Raw genomic sequence first — 24,149 nt, forward strand, 5'->3', positions numbered from 1 at the left:
AAAACATGTCAAGTAGGACACCAGATGGGCCTGGATGTGCACAAACATCTTTTGTCTCAGATGTCATAATGCCATTATTCCAGAACTTGAATTCTGATGTCAAAGAACCTGCCCCAGAATCTGAAACCTGAACCAGTATGCCAGAGCTCTGCACTGTTATAGATAGTTCAACAAGTCAGAGGTGGATTGGGATGTTGTAGAGGTGATGCCACTGTTCAAGCTATGCAGCAGTATGTCAGAATACGCTGTTATTAATATCCTAACAGGTCTGAGCTGGTTGTGACATCATACAGATAGAGCCAGTGTTCCAACTCTGGCATAGTAGATCAGAATTCTGCACTGTTATAATTAGCCCAGTAGGTCTCAGATGGATTGTGACATCATAGAGCCATGGCCAGTATTCCAAGTCAGCCAGCATGATAAAGTGCCATCTTGCATTTCCAGCCAATTCATACTTAGAACAACAGTCCTCCTTTCACCTGAAACACACTAGTGTAATTGGGCTATTTTTTTTTAATTTCCTGCCAAATTTTGAATTTCCCACCAATTTATGCATAGAGCAATCGACTTTTTTCAGAGGGGCGGGGAATATTGGTGGGGAAATCCCATAACTCATCGATGACATCATCAGTGATGTCATCAGTGACACACTATGTGCCAGAATTCTCCTTGTTATCCCACTAATGAACACCAATGGAAGCCTCTCACTTCATCATGGGGCACATCTATGATGTATCTTTCAACAGCTGCAGTAAACGCTGCAGATAGTACTTCAGCCAGATGTATGAGAGTACATCACTCTGTGAGTCACTTCCAGCCCTCATCATGCAGTGTGCACACCAAATGCTCAGGATGCTGGTGGGTGACCATGACACCATGAGTAATGGGACAAAGCGAGTTCTGAGACAGTTTTTAAGTGCAGGTTACCTATGTCATGGGCAAGTAACCGATCAGGTGCAAACCTATTGTTCTCTTTTGATTGACAGGTCCTTAACATATTGTTCTGCTAAGAGGATTATGACTCCCTGGTGATAATCCTTCCCTTTGATTGACAGGTCCTTAACGTATTGTTCCCTCACCCCTCCCACTACCCCTCCTCCTCACAACCCCTCCTTGCAACACAATGTGATCTGTCCCCAAGGCCCCCTTGGGGGGGGGGGGGGGGGGGTGAGATTTTGCTATACAGAAGGCATGGAAGTGAGGCTGGCCATCATGGATGGTACAGCCATGACTGCAAAAGGCGATAGCGGAAGATGCATAGTATACAGAATCGGAGAATGTACAGTACCTTGAGGGTCATGTTGAATGTAGTAGCTCACAGTTTGGCAATGTATGTAGAACATTAGTTCCACATTGGGCGATAATATCAGGTCTGAAACACATGTGTTTACCTATCTATGTAATGTATGGAGTGCCTAGATTGACATGATCTAACCTAAACACTGAAGACAGTGCACTTGGTTTGCGCTTGAGGAAGTAATCGTGGTGGGTAGTACAGCTGAGAGTCACAGTCCGAAGGTGAAAAATGATGAGAGAACATTGGGTTCAGCGCATTTTATGGTGGATGGCTCATAGTGCATAACATGCACACACCACACAATAAAGTCACCAGAGGAAGTGTGAAGAAATGAAAACTAGTCGGGGGTCACCAATGTGGTAGTTTCCGCCGCTTTGTTATATGATGAAGGAATAGAAATCATCAACACAAGGTATGCTGTAGAACATTTAATTCACTAGCTGTAGGGACACGCAATGAACAAACATGAGAAAAATCCGCACAGTGTGAAGCAGTCAAAGAATGTAAGGATCAGAACTCAGAGGTGATGTTTTATTGTTGATGGTTGTCACACTATATTCGAGATGGTTCGAGGTGATCTTGAAAAGAAGATTACAAACAGTCTGTTTCGCTGCATTAGTTTAAAGTTGTGAGAGAGAGATCACAATGTGATCTGTCCCCAAGGACCCTTGGGGGGGGGGGGGGGGGATTTCGCGATACAGAAGGCGTGGAAGTGAGGTTGGTCATCGTGGGTGATACAGCTGTGGCTGCAAAAGGCGATAGCGGAAGATGCATAGTATACGGAACCGGAGAACGTACAGTACCTTGAGGGGCATGAGTAGCTCACAGTTTGGCGACGTACGAGTATGTAGAACATTAGTCCCACATTGGGCAGTAATATCAGGTCTGAAATACACTCGTTTACCTGTCTGTGGACTGAATGGAGTGTCTATATCGACGTGAAATACTTTTCCGAACTCTTTAAGTTTGTCGAGATGTATGAACACCAGTACTGTTACGAGAGAAACTGTAAGCTATGAGAAAAGGCTCTTAGCTATGTTAAGATTTCTAATTACTGACATAACATATCAATACGTCTAATTCATTGCACCTCTGTGTCCACATTTATTTCTGACATCTGCAACGTTATTTGCAGATACCTGAGGAAACACACCCCGCTACAGAAAAACAAAACAAATGACGTTCATGTAAACTTTATGTATGTTGTATAAAAGATGTCCTAACTTATTACTATGTTACTGTAAACGAAATTTTAAGATATCCTAATGTATTAACAGCCATCAACGTTTTTCTTAATCATACTTCAGCTATGTGTGTTTTACTTCAAAAACTGTACAGTCACGGTCTCTGTAAATGCTAGATGTGCTCTGATTGTTGCACCGTTAACGCGTACTGTGAAAATGACTGACGTTGCTTCCTGCTTCGTAGTCAAACTCTCACTTGGAATACCATTAAAAATGACGAGAAACAGGTTGTTCTTAACGTTTTCCGTTAGTTTATAGAAAAAATTGCCTTTGAGGTTTTCCAAGGAACTTTATTTACTAAAGCTAAGCCGCTTTTGTTAACAAGGTGCGTGGCCTAATTGGTAGCGTTCGAGAACGATATTGCAGTATTCCGGGGCTCGCTGATTGGAATCTCGCTGCGGTATATTTTTATGCACACACTATAGTAATCTGGTCCCAGACTTCAATAGTTGTCAAGACAGAGCCGGGTGGGATGCGGCGGTGAGAATCTAGCAACGCTCAGGAGCGCCAAGGAAACATCAACGCCGGACGGAGTGGCCGTGCGGTTCTAGGCGCTACAGCCTGGAGCCGAGCGACGGCCGCTACGGTCGCAGATTCGAATCCCGCCTCGGGCATGGATGTGTGTGGTGTCCTTAGGTTAGTTAGGTTTAAGTATTTCTAAGTTCTGGGGGACTGATGACCTCAGAAGTTAAGTCCCACAGTGCACAGAGCCATTTGAACCATTTTTGAAACATCAACAATAAGTCATTTATTAGGCATTAATACCGGACTGGTGGAGTAGTGTCTCGTCAGCAGCGGGAGGCCAGCACGTACTCTACTCGCAGTACGGCCAGATCAGCAAAGTGTTGGGTGGCAGCTACCGTGGACTGCAGCGTCCTCCAGCTCTACATATCGATCTCCAAAGTGCTCTCCTTGATGTCGAAAAATTTGCACTTAGGAGTCTCGCTCCAGTTCTACCTGAAGTACTTACTGGTTCACAAGTGTCGGCTCTCAGCCCCTGTTTAGGAAACAGGAGCAAGCAGCATAGGTGTGGTCTCAGGAACGGGACAGGCATCAACAGTGCTTCCCGTCCCGAAGGCAGACGATAGACAGTGTCGAGGTCGCGCAGGTCAGCAGGCATGCAGGGTGATGGCAGACTCTGCGCCCCATCGGTGTTGGCTCAGAAGTTCGCAGTGCAGCTAGCAACAGCAGCGTCCTGTCACCCAGATTCGTGGTTCCATAAGACGATCGAAGGCAGCTAGGCATTTCGAGGGTCGACCTTCATACTCTTCCCTCCAGCTGGGTAGGCTGAAACTACACTGGGCAGTCGGCAGGCAGGATTCACCCATCAGCCATTAGTTAAGAAGAGTGGGGTATTTATGCTGGCGCTTTCCATGCACTCTGCGGCGGTGAGGATAGCTATGACATCAAATATCCTGGTTTTTCCTCGCTGTCAGCTCTCCTACTGACTTCAGATTTTGACAAATTCACCTTATGAGGCTGTTTTCTGCTGGTACGGCACCTGAAGACGTATTGTTGCGTTGTGTTTAACCTTCCTTACAAAACCCTGGTTTGTCACTTGTGCCGGCCGGTGTGGCCGAGCGGTTCTAAGCGCTTCAGTCTGGAACCGCGCGACCGCTACGGTCGCAGGTTCGAATCCTGCCTCGGGCATGGATGTGTGTGATGTCCTTAGGTTAGTTAAGTTTAAGTAGTTCTAAGTTCTAGGGGACTGATGACCTCAGATTTTAAGTCCCATAGTGCTCAGATGCATTTGAATCATTTTTTTGTCACTGGTATGACGGCATCTCTCGGCTTCCATGATGTCATTATGCTTCTCTTGGATACTTGGGCACTCAGTCGTTCCCCCATGTTGCAACAGCTTTCGTGTGTACCGCAATGTGCAGTTCCCTGGTAATTCTATAAGCATTAAATGAAATACACTTAAAGTGTTGCGCTAAAAAAGGGCTTGTGACAGTGAAAGTAGTATCACTTCTGTGTTAAGTTTTTTTCGTTCTGATTCGGCTGGTGCCCCCGAGAGGGGAGGGAGAGAGAGAGAGAGAGAGAGAGAGAGAGAGAGAGAGAGAGAGAATCTCTGTACTAGCGTATAAGATTAAACGATGGAATTATCGCCTTGTTGAAGTTGTATGTATCACGTAAGTGTGTTCGAATAATATACCAATTGCTGATTTCAAGTTGTCATCGTTTCCTTTGCCTTGACTTCCCTCCTGTAATATGGAATTGAACAATGAGAATTTTCTATTTTTGCAAAGCTCTGCCGTTAAAGCATTGTTGGTTAGTGACCATCAGCCGCCATTACACCAGATCAACTTAAAATATTACAGGCTTCATCCGATAAATAAAGAAGCATTGTTTAGGTTATTTATGAAAGATAGCTATACTGATCGTTTTTTTGAAACAGAATATTAACTGAAATAGTTTCTTTGATGAGAATACGTAATCCCCGCATCTCGTGGTCGTGCGGTAGCGTTCTCGCTTCCCACGTCCGGGTTCCCGGGTTCGATTCCCGGCGGGGTCAGGGATTTTCTCTGCCTCGTGATGGCTGGGTGTTGTGTGCTGTCTTTAGGTTAGTTAGGTTTAAGTAGTTCTAAGTTCTAGGGGACTGATGACCATAGATTTTAAGTCCCATAGTGCTCAGAGCCATTTGAACCATTTGAGAATACGTAATGCTCCGATCTGATTAGTCTTGCTACCAAATAAGTTTGTGAAATAATCTTTCAACGAACCTATATGATAAACTAATGGATTAATGACCCATTTTAAAGCATAAAGTAATATTTTCAGTCAAAGGTCACCATGCGTTCCATGTAAATTTATTTAATTACGTAGGTGTGTTGTACTGGTGGCTTCTCCGGAAGCGCGGCAAGGCTTAGTGCTTATCACGCGCTGCGATTAATAGCACTGGGTACGCGACTTGCAAATAATGTCGCACATATTAACAACTTTAAAGAATTTTCTTTGCCAATGTAAGGAATGTCCACCGCTCCCGGTCTTGCGGTGGCGTTCTCGTTTCCCCCCGGGTTCGATTCTTGGCGGGGGCAGGGATTTTCACCTGCCCCGTTATGACTGGGTGTTGTTGTGTCGTCTTCATCATTCATCCCCATTACGGTCAGAGGAAGGCAACGGCAACCCACCACCATTAGGACCTTGTTCTGTCAAGAATGCATGAGACTTCATTTACATTTACATGTAACAAAAGATTAGAATTCTTGGCTGTTGCTAACTGCCCAATGTTACGAATACTTTCACACGTAACCTGACGCAACTAAAAGTATCACTCGAGCAATGACTGTGCGTGAAATCGAATAGCCTTGCAGAAACGGCTATTTGTCGCCGCCAATAGGAGCAGCGGGGAGCGACAAGTACAGCAACTCGTTCAGTATTCCCTCTTGCTTTCAATCTGCTCCTCACTGACAGAGATGGTTCGGCTTGCGGGAACCGCCTAAGTGAAACTTGAATGTATTTTTAGTGTCTGCCAGGGATATATATTGCTGATGTGAGATGGGATGTGCGTAGGCCTCTGGTAACGATCACAGTTGTTTGTCAAATTCGCTGTTTCCTCCACAAGTTCCTTAAAAAAGTGTGCAAGTATACCAACAAAGTCGTCGGAAATCAACTTTCTCCTAACGGATAGCCAAACTTTTAATAACTTGTCAGAATTGCTTCGCACTTGCATCGAAACACAGTTATGCGAAAATCTGTTCTCTTCTATTTGCTCCTTTAATGAATATTCGTTATACAGGGTGTTACAAAAAGGTACGGCCAAACTTTTAGGAAACATTCCTCACACACAAAGAAAGAAAATATGTTATGTGGACATGTGTCCGGAAACGCTTACTTTCCATGTTAGAGCTCATTTTATTACTTCTCTTCAAATCACATTAATCATGGAATTGAAACACACAGCAACAGAACGTACCAGCGTGACTTCAAACACTTTGTTACAGGAAATGTTCAAAATGTCCTCCGTTAGCGAGGATACATGCATCCACCCTCCGTCGCATGGAATCCCTGACGCGCTGATGCAGCCCTGGAGAATGGCGTATTGTATCACAGCTGTCCACAATACGAGCACGACGAGTCTCTACATTTGGTACCGGGGTTGCGTAGACAAGAGCTTTCAAATGCCCCCATAAATGAAAGTCAAGAGGGTTGAGGTCAGGAGAGCGTGGAGGCCATGGAATTAGTCCGCCTCTACCAATCCATCGGTCACCGAATCTGTTGTTGAGAAGCGTACAAACACTTCGACTGAAATGTGCAGGAGCTCCATCGTGCATGAACCACATGTTGTGTCGTACTTGTAAAGGCACATGTTCTAGCAGCACTGGTAGAGTATCCCGTACGAAATCATGATAACGTGCTCCTTTGAGCGTAGGTGGAAGAACATGGGGCTCAATCAAGACATCACCAACAATGCCTGCCCAAACCTTCACGGAAAATCTGTGTTGATGACGCGATTGCACAATTGCGTGCGGATTCTCGTCAGCCCACACATGTTGATTGTGAAAATTTACAATTTGATCACGTTGGAATGAAGCCTCATCCGTAAAGAGAACATTTGCACTGAAATGATGACTGACACATTGCTGGATGAACCATTCGCAGAAGGGTACCCGTGTAGGCCAATCAGCTGCTGATAGTGCCTGCACACGCTGTACATGGTACGGAAACAACTGGTTCTCCCGTAGCACTCTCCATACAGTGACGTGGTCAACGTTACCTTGTACAGCAGCAACTTCTCTGACGCTGACAGTAGGGTTATCGTCAACTGCACGAAGAATTGCCTCGTCCATTGCAGGTGTCCTCGCCGTTCTAGGTCTTCCTCAGTTGCGAGTCATAGGCTGGAATGTTCCGTGCTCCCTAAGACGCCGATCAATTGCTTCGAACGTCTTCTTGTCGGGACACCTTCGTTCTGGAAATCTGCCTCGATACAAACGTACCGCGCCACGGCTAGTGCCCCATGCTAATCCATACATCAAACGGGCATCTGCCAACTCCGCATTTGTAAACATTGCACTGACTGCAAAACCACGTTTGTAATGAACACTAACCTGTTGATGCTACGTACTGATGTGCTTGATGCTAGTACTGTAGAGCAATGAGTCGCATGTCAACACAAGCATCGAAGTCAACATTACCTTCCTTCAATTGGGCCAACTGGCGGTGAATCGAGGAAGTACAGTACATACTGACGAAACTAAAATGAGCTCTAACATGGAAATTAAGCGTTTCCGGACACATGTCCACATAACATCTTTTCTTTATTTGTGTGTGAGGAATGTTTCCTGAAAGTTGGCCGTACCTTTTTGTAACACCCTGTATACGAGAGCGTGGGGACACATACATCGTCCGTTCAAGAACCAGAGAGCCTTAATGTTTCCATTTTATTTCCCTCCCGCTTGTATCGTTTGCGTAGAACATTCATTGCCTCCTGAAAGTTTTCCTGTGTAATATATGGCTGGGAAAAACGCAACAGCTTTATCATTTTGATAACTGACAATCCTCTTTTGTTATTATCCTTCATCGTAATTTCCAAAGTTGTGGAATATCACGATATAGAGAGATACAATGTAATAAAAACTCTTTCTCGCTAAAAATGCGAGGCGAAACAGCAACACAAACAACGTTTGAAATCTTCTCAAACCGGCCATCAATCACAGTTTCTGTCACAGTCTGTGTTTGACAAACACGTCAAACAAAAGCCGCATATTGCCAACCAATCCGCTACATAGCGTGTGGTGGCTTGTTTATTTGAAGACAAAAATAGTGATGTCTGACTTATTGTTTGGTAGTTTATAGGGGCCTTTACGGTCTCTTCCATCAGCCACAGAGGCGAGCGTCAGGTTGGATTAAGTGAATTGCAGAAATGGTGGTGGTGCACATCCATACATATTATAAAAATGGATGATACACATTTCCTCCTAACCACTGAACCGATTTCAGTCAAACTTGATACCCATATCACTTACTGTTTGGAAATTATCACTGCGGCGTAAGAGCCACGTACCTATCAAAGGGGTGGGGTGAGAGTCAAATAGCAGTGTAGCTCACAACACCATGGATAGCCATACTTCAATCAGCCCGTATTTGGGACTGAGAGCATTTAGTGACTTGGAACAAACATTACATATAATTTCGAACCTTTACGAAACTTTTTCTTGCTAACAACGCCCACAAAATGATAAAAGGAAAAAAGTTTATCGCTTATCACATTTTCGCTTTTATGCTGTAAAGCTGTCGCATGACGCATGAGGTTTTAATTTATTACTTTTTTACTACTACCTATATTCTACGGACATTGTGCAGACAGATCCACATATATCGCTAAATGTACCTCCAAAAATATATCATTGTAAGGCGTAGCTACGACGTCAAATACTTAGAAGCGCGAAAACCTGCGGCATCATGTATGACATTCTAATTTGTTCCTTTTTAGTACGAACTGTATTCGTGACATATTTTTCAGACAGTATTCACATATACCATTGAATGTACCAGCAAAATTATATCATTGCACGACACATAGTACAGGAGGTAAGACTTCAAAAACAATGCTTGAAATACTGCCGCATCATGCGTAACATTTTAATTTATTACTGCGTTTCTACTGGCTCTATTCCCAACAGATCGTGCAAACAATAGCCACATATACCACTGGATGTACCTGCGAAATTATGTCTTTGTACAATACACAGCCGGCCGAAGTGGCCGTGCGGTTAAAGGCGCTGCAGTCTGGAACCGCAAGACCGCTACGGTCGCAGGTTCGAATCCTGCCTCGGGAATGGATGTTTGTGATGTCCTTAGATTAGTTAGGTTTAACTAGTTCTAAGTTCTAGGGGACTAATGACCTCAGCAGTTGAGTCCCATAGTGCTCAGAGCCATTTGAACCATTTTTACAATACACAATTTAGGAGACACGACGTCATAAACATTAAGCTGTGTGAAAATGAAACTGCAGGGTGAAATTCGCTGGAAATACCAGGCGGAATATGTGTACAATTACGTGTGAAATGTGTTAAATACATCTGGCTTGTGCATACATGGGCAAAGCCACTGGTAAAAAACGCTTCCTAAACCCCCAGAACGATTTCAAGCAAATTTAGTACGCTATGTTAGTTACGATTTGGAAAGAAATATTGTGGAAGTAAAAACCACCAGCGCCCTGTGGGGGTGAGCTTGATAACGTGGAGAAAGGCGGGGGTGGAGGAAGTGATGAAATGACAGCATGGGGGATGGACACACAAAGGGGGGAGGAGGAGGTGGGCAGAGAGAGGCAGAGGGGAAATGGACAGAGAAAGGGGAGAGAAGGAGATGGAGAGAGAAAAAGATGGACAGACACAGGCAGAGGAAGATAAAGGCCGAGAGAGGGCGAGGAGCAGATGACAAGAGAGAGCAGGAGGAAATGAACGGGTAAAGGGAAGAGGAGGAGGCAGACAGAGAGAGAGAGAGTAGAGAAGGAGATGGACAAAGAAAGAAAAATGGAGGAGATGAACAGGGAGAGGGGGGATGAGGAAATGGACCAATAGAAGATTGGAATAAAAACATACTCGAGTAACGTCAGATACATAGCTAGTCATATAATGACGATAGCAACACAGGGATTGGACAAAAATATGAAAACACCGCCAGAAATGCATGCTTGGACATAAATGAAGATGCAGATTGCGCTGTTGTGTTGAACCACCAACGGCACTTTTGTATTGTCCTCAGTACCTTGCAAGCGTCATTCGCGGTCAGAATATTATTCTATATACAGGGTGTCAGAAAAGTCTTTCCCTGATTACATAAATTGATAAATCAGGCTAGAAGTAAGATACAAATATGAAACTGGTGTCTAATTTTTTACAAATTATCAAAGTTTTTTTCACACATCAGTAAACTTCCACATGAACACCCTTGAAAGCACGTAGCACATCTAGGCGATATTCAGTTTCCGTCCACACATTAGCCAACATCACTGGAGGGATCGATTCAACGACTGTGGTTATGCGTTGCCGCAGGGTTTCAGGATCTGGTACACGTGTTCGGTAGACCTCGTCCTTGACATAACCCCATAAAAAGAAGTCTAATGGGGTTATGTCAGGAGAGCGTGGAGGCCAAACCGTTGGTCCATCACGACCAATCCATCGCCCAGGAAAGGTCATATCGAGATAGGCACGGACGTCCAAACCCCAATGAGGCGGTGCACCATCTTGCTGAAACAAGACATCGGGGTGATACTGAAGCAGCTGAGGAACAGCATACAGTTGCAACATGTCCAGATACACCGCAGATGTGATGGTAGCCTCAGCGAAGAAGAATGGCCCAATAATTCGATCTTGCAATAGCGCGCACCACACAGTCACGTTTGGACTGCCTCCGGTGCACTCCGTGACCTCGCCAGGGGGTTATGAACCCTAAATGCGCACATTATGGCGATTCACTACTCCACTGACAAAAAACGTCGCTTCGTCGGAAAAGGCAATTCGTCTGAGATAACCATCATCGTCCTCAATACGTGATAGCATTTCGACCGCAAAGTCATATCGACGTGTACTGTCATCGACGTGTACTGTCATTGGGCAACAAGGCCTGAACGATTTGCACTTTGTATGCACGAAACAATAAACGTTTGTGTAAAATGTCATGGAGAGAGCTTTTTGGCATCTGTAATTCACGCGAGGCCCAGCGCACCGATTTCTTCGGACTTCGCAGAAAAGACTGCCTTACAGCTTCCACCCTGTCTGCTGAGGTTCTTGGTCGACCAGACCTCGGAAGGTCAGCAACCTATCCTGTGTTCTTGAACTTCTCATACCAGGCTTTAATGCTCCTGACATCAGATGGATTCCTTCCAAATGTTGTCTGGAAGTGTCTCTGCACTGTGGTTAGTGATCGTGTCTCATGGTACCACAGGACACATTGTGCCTTCTCCTGATTGGTTAACATGGCTTCTTGGGCACTGCACCTCATACACTACTTACGTACTGCGAACCTAAAACAGAAAAAAAACTTTGATAGTTGTAAACAATTCGAAACACGTTTCATATTTGTATCTTACTTCTAGCCTGAGTTATCAATTTATGTAATCAGGGAAAGTCTTTTCGGACACCCTGTAGTTCGAAGTACGTTATGTCGGAGTTAAGAGAATTCGAATGTGGGTAAATTGTTGGTGCTCATTTGATAAGTGCTTCCTTAACTAAGGGAGCCGAAGTGTTTGGTGTTTCAGGAAGCACCGTAACGAAGATTTATCCTGCATACAGGAAAAGCAGAAAACATCTTCTGCTAAGTCACAACGCAGGCGAAAGTGTGTGCGAGTGGTCTTGACAGACTACCATTGAAGACGATTGTGACGAAAAATGGGAGGACGACAGCTGCAAAAATCACTGCAGAGCAGAACGCCGCACTCGCGAGCCCTCTCAGCACCAAAACAGCACGAAGGGAGCTCCATAAGCAGGGAATTGCACAGCGAGCTGGAATTTTCAAAACAGGCATCAGTGATGCAGATGCCCGTAACAGGAAAACATGGTACCAAAGCCATAAAATCTGGTCTATGGATCAATGGAATAAAGTCATTCGGTCACATGAGTCTTGTTTCACAGGTTCCAAGTTCTGGCCGAGTTTAAGTCCCAAGATTGAAACATGGCGGGGGTTCGGTGATGATTTGGGTTGCCATGTCATGGTACTCCATGGACCCCATGGCTGCTCTGCAAGGTCGCACTACTGCCAAGAATTATGTTACCATTTTGGCTGATCGGGTCACTCCCAAGCTACAATGCTTGTTTCGCAATATGGACGCTGTAGCCCAGGAGGGCAGAGCCCCTGTTCACACAGTCCACATCCTTTAAGACTGATTTTGTGAGCACGGGGATGAATTGTCGTATCTCTCCTGCCCACCAGAGTTCAATATTTTTGAGCCTTTGTGGTCTACTTTGGAGAGAAGAGTGCGTGATCGCTATCCACCTCCATCATCGTTACTTAAGACAGCCACTATTTTCCAGGGAGAGTGCTAAAAATTCTCTTGCAAACTATACAGGATCTATGTCTATTCATTCCAGCACGATCGGGATCTGATTTCAACGCCAGCTGGTTCGATACAACGTGATAGGCAGGGTAATGTGTCGTGTTTTTGATGTTTCCATATTTTTGTTCAGCCCTGTACATAAGAAATGAACTGCATAGAAGTCCTACACTGTCTTTTTCGTAGCAGAAGGCATGGTGATTAGTTTCTTTTTTTGAAAAACTTCTAACAAAGAAGCAAGAATATTTTATGAATAAAAGTCTTTCAACTGTCTGTACTTTAATTTTTAGATTTTATATCCCAGATGTATCAGAAATGAAATCTAATATCTTTGTATTTCGGTTTTTAGATTTCATTCCGATAATCAAAGGAAGTAAAACGTTAAAACCGAGAAACATACAGTTGACAGACATTTATTCTTCAGATATGTATCATTTGCTGTCTCAGTGTGTCACATGAAAGTTTTCCGAATTTGTTAAAAAATTAAACTCGTTCTTTGCTCCCTGTGTCTCTATTGCTACACACTTCGCACAACATGCCCCGTGAACATCAGCGTTTTAAACTCCTCCTGAATCCTATCTTGAAAGTATCGTCAGTCTTGCACTCTGTCAGGCCAGTTATTTTACATTTTCCGCGTAGGTTCACTACTTATACCTTAGGAACTGTGACATATGACTTATAAACAACGTAGAATATAAAATAAAATCTAAATGCGCAGTTTGGATATGCGCCGTAGATTTTTCGTGAAAACGTCGGGATAAAATCATAACAAGTATTTCGTATTAATATGTAATTTAACTATCGATCTCTTAAATACAATGATTACACATAGTAGTATAATAGTTACAGAGTAGATAAATCACAAGCGTGGACTGTCGCTGCCAGCTGTATGCCTGTTCGGACAGCTACGTAATAGCTTTTCATCGTTTCCTCATTTCTTTTTCCATGCTGTCGGATCTCTCGCATTCTCACGACACTGGACTGTTTAGGCTTTTTACTTTCCTTTGCTTTACGTTACGTTTCATTACAAGCGTATTTACATATGAGACGATAACTTTCATTATTTTGTAATTTTCAATTTGATACTGATTTTCATTTGTATTTCGGTAAATATTTTTATTGCTTCCCTTTGGGTCCAAGCAATGCTCCGCAAGCTCTCCACAATGATACCCGAATCAATGTTCTAGCTAAACGCGTTCCCATGCTACACCAATAATTTATACCTTCACACAAATCTAAATCGTAGCGATCACACGCATGCGCATGCACCTGCACCAGTGGTCGTCGAACTGCACATGCAGCCCGAATCATGTATTCGTACGGCCCGCAGTTCTCAGCCATATTTTCTAATAATATCTGTCTAGCAACTAACAGTGGAATCCAAAAAAGTCAACTAACGTTAAAAGCTTCTTAAGGAGTATAGTTGTCTTACTCAGAAGCAAACGAAAATACAGACACAGTAATATTTTCAAATGGGCTTAATTTTAATTCACGTTGTCAAGAGCCTTTTGGAAACCTAAAAATATGAAGTTAATTTGACATCCCCTGTCAATAGCACTCATTACTTCGCGAGCTAATTATATTTCAAAAGAACGATATTTACTGAATCAGTGTTGGCTGTTTGTCAATAAATCGTTTTCTTTGAGATAATTCATAAAGTTCGAGCACAGTATATGCTCCAAAATCCTACTGCAAATCGACGTTGGCGATATGGGTGTATAATTCAGTGGATTATTCCTATTTCCTTTCTTTGATATTGGTGTGACTTTTGCAGCTTGTCTTTAGGTACGGATCTTTCAACGAGCGATCGGTTGTATATGATTGTTATATATGGAGCTATTGTATCGGCATACTCTGAGAGGAACCTGACTGGTATACGGTCAAGGCCGGAGGTCTTGCCTTCATTAAGTGATTCAAGTTGCTTTGCTGCACCGAGGATATCTACTTCTAAGTTACTCATGTTGTCAGCTGTTCTTAGTTCCAGTTCTAGAATATTTACTTCGTCTTTTTTGGAGAAGGAATTCCGGAAAACCGTATTTAGTACCGGGTACTCTGCTTTAGTGGCACTGTCACCATTGTTATCGCTCAGTGAAGGTACTGTATTGATTGCGTCTTTGCGCTAGTGCACTTTACATACAACCAAAATCTCTCTGGATTTTCTGCCAGATTTCGAGACAGAGTTTCGTTGTGGAAAGTATTAAAAGCGTCTCGCATTGAAGTTCGCACTACATATCGAGCTGACACTGACATTCGTATGTATTCCTGTATGGAAATAAAAAAAAAGAAGCTAATTGAAGAACGCTCCATCATCTGCGTGGCACCCTGAAACAACTCTGTCGCAAGTGGATTAGCTACAAAATACTCGCCATTCATACCGTAGATGTGCTTTTTGAATTTTTTAGTAATACCCTGATTTATATTTTCACAATATCTCACACCTAGCGCGTGTAATGAATGTCTTCTAAGAGCATGAGTAAGTTTATGTTTAAGATAAGCAGTGTTTACTGTTTGTTCACCTGCATCATCTTTTAATGCTCAGCTAACTGAAAGTTTATTTATACGCCTCCGCCACGAATAACTGGAGCTTCCCCATGGTTATTCAATCCTGTTTCTCTATTCGAGGGTATACCTGACTCTACACTGAAGTACTTTTTTGTACACTCAACATGTTCTTTACTGTCACATTATCGGTATTTGTACACATTCCAACTCGCCTCTGGTCCAGCACAGTCGTTAGTCTGTTGTGGAATATCACTTGTACTCTTGTGAGAGCTTCTCTATCTTGACTTTTGTTTGCCGTGCTTGGTACATATGTTTACTATTATCAAATCACGGTTCGGTAAACTATTGAATGAATTAATCGATCATATATGCACACTTCCTCGACGTGTGGTGCTTATCAAGTTTAACTTTTACATGGTATCCCAGTGATCGGCAAATCTCTTATCATTTGCCTATAGACACCGGAAGGTTTCTTGCGTGGACGAATTTCGCATCGGGTCAATTTATGTGCCTCGTTGTTGATCACATATTTGACTGCTCGTTGAAATTCGCGTGTCTTCTGCCACGACAGGCTCTGCGCACTTGGGTATTTCCTCCATCAGTCGTTCCACTGGGTTTAATGCCAGGTAGTAACTATGAATTATTTGATCTATTTTTTCCGACTTAGCATTTCATTCCAGGTACGAGATAGTAAATCAATCTTTTGGATTCCGCGACTGAAGAAATCACGTGGTTTCGAAATGAAGAACTCGTTCAGCCTGATTTTTTTCCGACTTAGCATTTCATTCCAGGCACGGGATAGTAAATGCATCTTTTGAATTCCGCGACTGAAGAAATTACGTGGTTTCGAAATTAGGAACTCGTCGAGCCATGTTCGGAGCGCATTTTCATTTGGAAAGGAAGTTCCTTGAAGGTTGTTAGGTAGAAAGCGGAAAAGGTGAAAATCTGAGGACACAAGGTGGATGCGGAATAGCTTCCCAAACCAACTCCTGTACATAGTTTTTTGTTGGTCTATCAGAATGTGGGCGGTCGTTTTCGTGGAGTTGCACCACTTCAAGCAGTCTTCCTGGCCGTTTTTCTTGGATAGCATCTGCAAGACATCTCAGTTATTGACAATAAACCTCGGCATTGATGGTTACACGGCGGGGAAGCAATTCGTAATACACCACACCGTCGCTGTCCCACCAGATGCATGACATTATCTTTTGTGGATACGTGCAGGCTTTGTGCGGAGAGTTGCTGCTTGGTTTGGGCTCAACCATCCCTTTCTTTGCCTTACATTAGCATAAAGACACCATTTCTCGTCACCAGAAACGATACAATCCACGATAAGATGATTGCAGCACTACATTGATACCAATGGTCACCATTTCGAACACCTTCTGTAAATGGACGTTCATGCCACCTATGTGACCTTTGTTGACCTTCAGAGACCTTACTGTCACACATCATTGGATTCGTCTCGATAGCCGCTATCAGAAAATAAGTACGAAACTATAGCACCCCTTCAAAAAAACAAAGTTGACCTTCATATCTCTGAAGCGACCCAACTAGCAACAAAAAACAAAAGTCATATTATGGCCCCCATTGTCCCACGCAGCTTTTATCCCACAAACTTTGAAGCCCCTATCGTACTTTTGTGGTTATTCTTGGTGGTAACAGTTAGTGACTTACTCTGTATAAGGCGACGGACTGTCACCACTGATAGTATACAATGTGTTTCACTGTTCCACTGTTGCGTCAGAGCCGAGGAGATCGCAGATCTGTCCTGCAATGCCGTTCGGATAAGTCGATGTTGTTCAAGAGCCAGTTGATGACGAGCAAGCAGAGATGTGTATACGGTCACCCGCTGATTTTTGTAATTTTGGCTTAGAGCATGTAGTGTCCATGCACCCGACTTTTGAACCTTCCCCATTGCACGCAAATGTCGCTCGATGGTGGAATGATCACAGTTCATCACATTTGCCAGTTCCCGAGTACACTGACATGGATCATTGTGGATTAATGCGTTTAAACGGTCTTCATCACACCACGAATGCCTTCCTGAATAGGGATAGTCAGTAATGTCAAAACTATTTTCCTTGAAACAGAAAACCATTTTCTTGCCTTATTCTGTCCAGCGGCATTATCCCCGTACACGGTACAAATGGTACTGGCTGCCTCCGCTGTTGTTAGCTCTCTACTGAACACAAACAGAAGAATATGTCGGAACTGTTCCGATTTCTCCACTTGGCACTCCATTTGGCAGCGTCCACAGCTTCACCCAATATCTCCGAATGACAAAATGACAACATTTAAACTCAGATAGCAGCAGTTCAAAAATGGTTCAAATGGCTCTGAGCACTATGGGACTTAACACCTGAGATCATCAGTCCCCTAGAACTGAGAACTACTTAAACCTAACTAACCTAAGGACATCACACACATCCATGCCCGAGGCAGGATTCAAACCTGCGACCGTAGCGGTCGCGCGGTTCCAGACTGTAGCGCCTAGAGCCGCATGGCCACTGCGGCCGGCCGATAGCAGCAGTGAACTACAAATAAAAACTGACTATCGATAAGTAAACACTTAGCAACCGGAATACCAACATGCAAAACAAAAACGCTACGAACTTATGCACCAACCTAGTAAATAAAGTGGAGCGTGTCCGTAATATCTATGCTTGCATGAGTCGCAAGAACCAGTTACACTCAACCCGTCATTAGATGTCTTGCACATCAATATGTCTTACAAATTAGCCTAAATGCGTGGTGAAATTTAAGCATTGTAGTGTTAAACATAATAATGTCACTATAACTCTGTTAAATCAAAGTGGGGAAGGGTAACCTCTGAAATATCTACGCAAGTATCAAACGTTATTTGTGACGTTGTAATTATTTCGCTGTCGCTCCGATAGTCCAACTGTGCTATGACGCTGTCGTGTCCCGGCAGTGGCGGCGGCGGTAGCAGGGGTGGGGTGGCAACATTTCAAACAGTGTGTCGAAATTCGCTGAAAAATAATGAATTTTAAGAAAATTACACGTGACGTGTGTTGAACCTAAAACCTTTTGCTAGCCGAATGTGAGAACCGGATGTGAAAGCAGGTCATAGCTGTGGAGAAAAGCCAAAAAGGTGCTCGCACTGGCGGAAGTAACTTCGTATTACTACTCATTATTTCCATTCTAAATAAGAATGAGGAAGCTGATTCTGGGCTACTGCTTATCTTGTGAGGAAAAAGATGGTGGAGGGGTGGGGGATGGAGAGAAATTCAGATCTAGAAAAATATAAATGTCCGAGCGAGTTCCTAAATATTGAAACGTGAACTCCAGAGCAGAGATCGGGCCTGTTCAGCCACATGGGTTGTTGCGTCAACCCACCGCTTTGAGTCCGGGCGGCCGAGATCTCTGGTGCACATGCTCAAACCGTTCGGAAATTCCGGTTACAAACCTCTAGGACATATAAAGGGGAATGAGTACATAATATTTTGAATACAAAGCCCTGTCCGGAAACGTGAGCCAACGACGCTACATAGCGTCGAACTTAGAGGCGCTGGTGCCTGTAAATATACACTCATGTTCAGAAAAAAATAGAACATCTTGAACGACTAGAGATAGGACATACATATTCACAGGACATATACATTAGTATATTCTGTAGAATGATTAGCATTTGAACCATGTCAGACCGCAGGTTCAAGGCCAACTTCGATACTGCAGCGCAACACCAGCTACCGGTAAAAATATGCATGTGGCTCTCGTCGTCACTATAAACCGCTTGAACAGATGTGCAGGATGCCTTGCAGATGTATGTGCAAACCGTACCCTCAAATCAGTGAGTTGGAAAGGGGGCACATTATTGGCATTAGAGAATGTGATGCACCCATCTGGAATTGCTGCTCGTGCGGGACGAAATGTTCCGGTAGTACAACGGGTGTGTACAGGATGGTTCACAGAAGGCCGTAGAACACGAAGAGATGGGTTAGGTCGCACTACCCATGCCATCGCCCATCGGCATTGCAGGACAGATCTGCGTTCTCCTCGGCTCTGACGCAACAGTGGAACAGTGAAACACATTGTATACTATCAGTGGTGACAGTCCGTCGCCTTATACAGAGTAAGTCACTAACTGTTGCCACCAATAATAACTACAAAAGCATGATAGGAGCTGCAAAGTTTGTGGGACAAAAGCTGCATGGGACAATGGGGGCCATAATAAGACTTTTGTTTTTTGTTGCTAGGTGGGTCGCTTCAGAGATATGAAGGTCAACTTTGTTTTTTTGAAGGGGTGCTATAGTTTGGTACTTATTTTCTGATAGGGGCTATCGGACGAATCCAATGATGTGTACCAGTAAGGTCTTTGAAGGTCAACAAAGGTCACATAGGTGGCATGAACGTCCATTTACAGAAGGTGTTCGAAGTGAGGACCATTGGTATCAATGTAGTGCTGCAATCATTCTATCATGGATTGAGTGGTATTCCTTATCACATCGGCACTTATCGAAGCACATGTTCGGACAGTTCTCTCCCGCATATCTCCAGGTGTAGCTGAAACGTCTTTATAAACAATGTCTTTTACGAACCCCACAAGAAAAAATCCAGAGTCGTCAAGTCTGGCTAATGAGCCAGCGATGACACATTTCCGCGTCCAATCCAACGATTTGGGAACTGTCTCTGCAACTCATTTCTAGCCATCAGAAAAAATGTGCCGGACACCCATCGTGTTGATACCACATTCTGTTCCTTGTCCCTAAATGTATTTCTTCCAATAACAGACCTAATGTTCCTTACAGGAATGTGGTGTACTTCCTACCATCAAGATTTCAAAAAAAATGTTCAAATGTGTGTGAAATCTTATGGGACTTAACTGCTATGAACATCAGTCCCTAAGCTTACACACTATTTAACCTAAATTATCCTAAGGGCAAACACACACACCCATGCCCGAGGGAGGACTCGAACCTCCCGCCGGGATCAGCCGCACAATCCATGACTGCAGCGCCTTAGACCGCTCGGCAAGGATTTCTCTTTGACCTGCTGAACGTGCCATCATATTGTGAGATGTGGGTGCATATAATGCACCCAGGAACACTGTCGAACGTGATCTTCCTGGTAGTCCAGGTGTTACGATGTGGGGAGGCATAATGTTGCTTGGGTGTAGTGACCCCCAGATCTTTGATCACGGTACACTCAGCGGTCAACGTCATTGTGAGATTGTACTGTTTCACCATGTGCGTCTTTTCAGGTGTACATTCGCTCTGAGTTCATGTCTATGGATGACAATATGCGACCGCATCGAGCAGTGCAGGTGGAGGGTGGAGGGAGGGGGGGGGGGGGGGGGAGAGCTCTTGGAACGAGAGGTTATTCGTCGCATGTACTGGGTTGTCTGTTTCACCGACTTAAATTCTATCGGGCACGTGTGGGATGCGTTCGGGAGAAGTATACACACGTTCAAATGCGCCAACGACCATCCAGCAGTTGTCAAACACGATGGTGGAAGAATGGAATGCCCTACCACAATAACTCCTCACCAACCTTCTGACCAGAACGGAGCACGTTGCAGAGCATGCATTGCCGTCCGTAGTGATCATATACTCCATTAAGAACCAGATCGACACCTTTTGTAATGTCCATGAGACCATCACGAAGGACAGTGACTTAAGTGTAATTTCTATCTTTGAATAAAAGCATCATATCTGCTCGTGTCACTGTGTATTTCTTTCAGTTACCTTGTGTACTACACTGTAGCAGTTCTTTCTATGTATAGTCCTACTTTCATGTAGCTATGGTACATAGTAGTGACACATTATGGCAAAACTCACTTCAGTCCGTAAGTTTTGCACATCAGTGTATTATCGTCAGTCGGAAGCGACCAGAACTAGTCAACATTAATATTATGACAATAAAGTGTTGCTTATCATTAAAAGTAATTGACTTCTGTGAGTCACTCTTTTTACTTTATTTCACTTTCTTGTTTTAAAGTTCAGCTGTGTGTTTGCGCTCGTTGACTGCAGTGACTTCTTTTGCTTCGCTATATCAACTACATCAGCATCCATTATTTTTTATTATTTACATGCTTAAAAGCTTTTTTGTAGTCTTTTTGAACAGTAGCTTCGAAATCAGAAGCGAAAAGCGCCGGCGCCGCAAATGTCAGCCAAAATCTCTTCGGAACATCGATCAGATCCAACTACGATGTGAAATAAGCAAAACGCGCTCAGAAAGTAGATATGGCATATTTCATTTTCTTACACCTGTTTGCGGGAAAACAACCCAGTGGTGATCGCGTAAATGTTGTCTGGTCAAAGCAGTGACTGTAATGCCTGTGGCAACGTTTCGCTTACTCTTTGAAATTTTCGATACAGTGCTATCTATTGTGTAAAATCGTAAGCGAATGCGCAGCGAGAAATTGACAGGAGGTAGTTGTGCTTAAAAAAAAGAAATGTTCGTAGACGCGAAGTAAGTTTTGAAAACTGGCTTGTTATGTAACAACCAAACATTGCCACTGAAATGCGTAGAACGGTAATTGTCACCATATGTGCTGCAGCATGACGTTAATTTCGTAGATATGTTTAAGTCAGTGTGTAGTGATACAGGGTAAAAGCAGAAGACGGACTTCTAATGACTGAAAATCTGTGATATCACACTGTAACATTTCGCTAGTGGAATGACAGCGTTACGTAGCGTACCTGTACATACAGTAGTTAGTGAAAGGTGTCGTTGACTGTAAGTAAATACGGTTGCTAAAATACTTCTAGTCAAAATGATGGACATGGAGCAAGAAACAGTTTACGGGACCCACGAGGATTCCCATGTAGTGATGTCTGAGAAGGTGCAATCACTAGCTGGAAGCATTTACCAAGAATTCGAAAAAATGATAAGTAAATATGATGAAGACGTTGTGAAAGATCTTATGCCATTGGTTGTAAATGTACTAGAGTGTTTGGATCTGTCGTATACAGAAAATCAGGAACATGAGGTGGAATTAGAGCTGCTAAGAGAAGATAATGAACAATTAGTTACACAGTACGAACGGGAAAAACAGCTAAGAAAGAGTTCTGAACAGGTAAGCCACTTAGGACAATAATTTCATTGTGAGAAATAGTAGTGTATAATATTACCTTAACGTAATTACCATCGTCCTAATGATTATGCTGTACCTACTTTTTATTCAGAAACTTTTGGAACTTGAAGATGCTGGTGAAGATGAAAGAAAGGATCTTCATAGCAAGATTGAAAGTCTAGAATCGATAGTTCGTATGTTGGAACTGAAAGCAAAGAATTCTTCAGATCATGGTAGTGTGTCTTGAATATTGCTTTTTATTTTTCTTTGAATGTTTTAGGATATTATTTAACACAATGTATTGACAATTAGTTTGCATTACAAGAAGCAGCATATTCTAGGATTTTTTAGTGTGAGGAAGTTTAGAAGCTCAAGTAGCATAAGTATTTCACAAAATGAACAACAGTCATTGCCTTTAAGAGGAATGACACCGTTGTTATAAGAACAATGCAATCATTGCTTTCACTAGTTTCTTTGATTTCATATCCATGTGCTAGGTTTTTGTTAGCTGTGAATGTATACTTGTAACGTAAATGTTTCTGTGCCAGAGTATGTTAAAAAACTTGTTTGATTTATTGAAACAGTGGCACGTCTTGAGGAAAAGGAGCAGGAACAGAAACGTGAATATGCCAAACTGCATGAACGTTACACTGAACTTTTTAAAACTCATATGGATTATATGGAGCGCACAAAGATGTTGATGGGAAGTGCAGAACGTTTGGAAGGTGCTGTTCGAGGAGGCAGGCCTTCTATGACACTGGGCCCTCTTACCAGGTGGGGGCAGCAATTTTTCCTGCAGTATTAAAATAATAAAATCATTGTATATAATAGAGCACAAATCTTTAATGAATTTGGAACACAGGTCAGCAGGCCCAACCTCATTTGGTTTTGCATCGCTGGAACAAGGTCCACGTTCTGTTGGTAGCCCAGGAGATTACATCATACCAGTTTCTCCACCTGACAGTAATCATTCAAACACAAGTCTTCGAAATGAATTACAGGTAAATTATTTTATCTTCAATATAATAAATCTGTGATGTTAACAAGTGCAAAACTTTTATTTGGTAAAAAAGAAAAGAATAGGATTTATTCAAATTTGAAGATATTAATAGACGATCAATGTTGTCACATAATGTACATGAACTTCTGTGAGTTATTTTAATGGGATATCTTTAAATAGAACTTCATTCAAGTGGAGCTAGTACAAAAAATTCATGTAGTGAATCCGCACTGTGTATATTATATTACATATTTGCATTGAATGTCATTGTATGATGTTTTTTACTTAATGCATTTCACGTTATTAAATCCTATTATTGAATACAATTTGGCATTAAAAATCCAGGTCATTTCTTAAAATGGTCATGAAATTCTTGAATTGTTTGAATCTGCATTGCTGCTGTGCTTTTGAATTTACTCTGACAGTGAAACGGAACTTTGGAGAGTTGCCTAAAGGTGACATGACCAAGAAGCTTCTAATTATTGTATTCTGCACTGACTGTTGCAGCTGCTCCCCTCATATTTTTTCATTACAATTCTCTGCAGTGACCATCTGCTGTGACCACTATCCACACACTTTCATCTGCATTGTGACTTAGCAGGTGACATTCATCTGCTTTCCCTTTGTTCGGTATCAATATTTGATTTGATGCCTCCTGAAACACCAAACAATTAAGTTCTCTTGGTTATGGAAGTGTACCCACCATACGAGCATCAACAATTTTCCAGTGTTCAAATTCTCTTAGCTCTGTCATAATATAGTCATAACGACATTGAATGTTGTTCTGATCAAAAATGGTACTTGCATTGTACTGAAGACGTTACACAGGTACTGATGGTGGTCAGATACAACAGTGTGATCTGTAGGCTTGACTAGCATCTGCATTTATATTCAAGCATGCATTTCTTGTGGCATTTCCGCATTTTTGTCCAAACCCTGTATGTATACAGTAAACAAGAGACCAGGTTCCAAGAACAAAGCCTTGCACTACACCATTTGTAATTGGTAGGCAGTCTAATTTTTGGATGTTTACATACATTATCTTTTTCCTTTAAGTGAGATTCCAACATCTGGAG

The 24,149-nt window shown here is 42.9% G+C and overlaps 1 protein-coding gene across 13 annotated transcripts in view; it reads left to right on the forward strand.

Annotated features, from left to right (window-relative positions):
- Nucleotides 1–21,351: 21,351 nt before the first annotated feature.
- Nucleotides 21,352–24,149, forward strand: part of LOC126481976 (C-Jun-amino-terminal kinase-interacting protein 4) — a 271,973-nt gene continuing 269,175 nt past the window's right edge. For 5 of the 13 annotated variants that reach the window (XM_050105951.1, XM_050105977.1, XM_050105943.1 and 2 more), the window contains exons 1-4: nt 21,359–22,076; nt 22,186–22,306; nt 22,658–22,847; nt 22,936–23,074. In XM_050105951.1, coding sequence (XP_049961908.1) covers nt 21,774–22,076; nt 22,186–22,306; nt 22,658–22,847; nt 22,936–23,074 — 753 coding nt within the window. In that variant the 5' untranslated portion in view covers nt 21,359–21,773. Of the gene's footprint in view, nt 22,077–22,185; nt 22,307–22,657; nt 22,848–22,935; nt 23,075–24,149 lie in introns of all 13 variants that reach the window. The other 8 variants (XM_050105958.1, XM_050106001.1, XM_050105994.1 and 5 more) reach the window with 5 other exon arrangements.

Source organism: Schistocerca serialis, chromosome 1 (assembly GCF_023864345.2).
Source record: "Schistocerca serialis cubense isolate TAMUIC-IGC-003099 chromosome 1, iqSchSeri2.2, whole genome shotgun sequence".
Taxonomy (NCBI): domain Eukaryota; kingdom Metazoa; phylum Arthropoda; class Insecta; order Orthoptera; family Acrididae; genus Schistocerca; species Schistocerca serialis.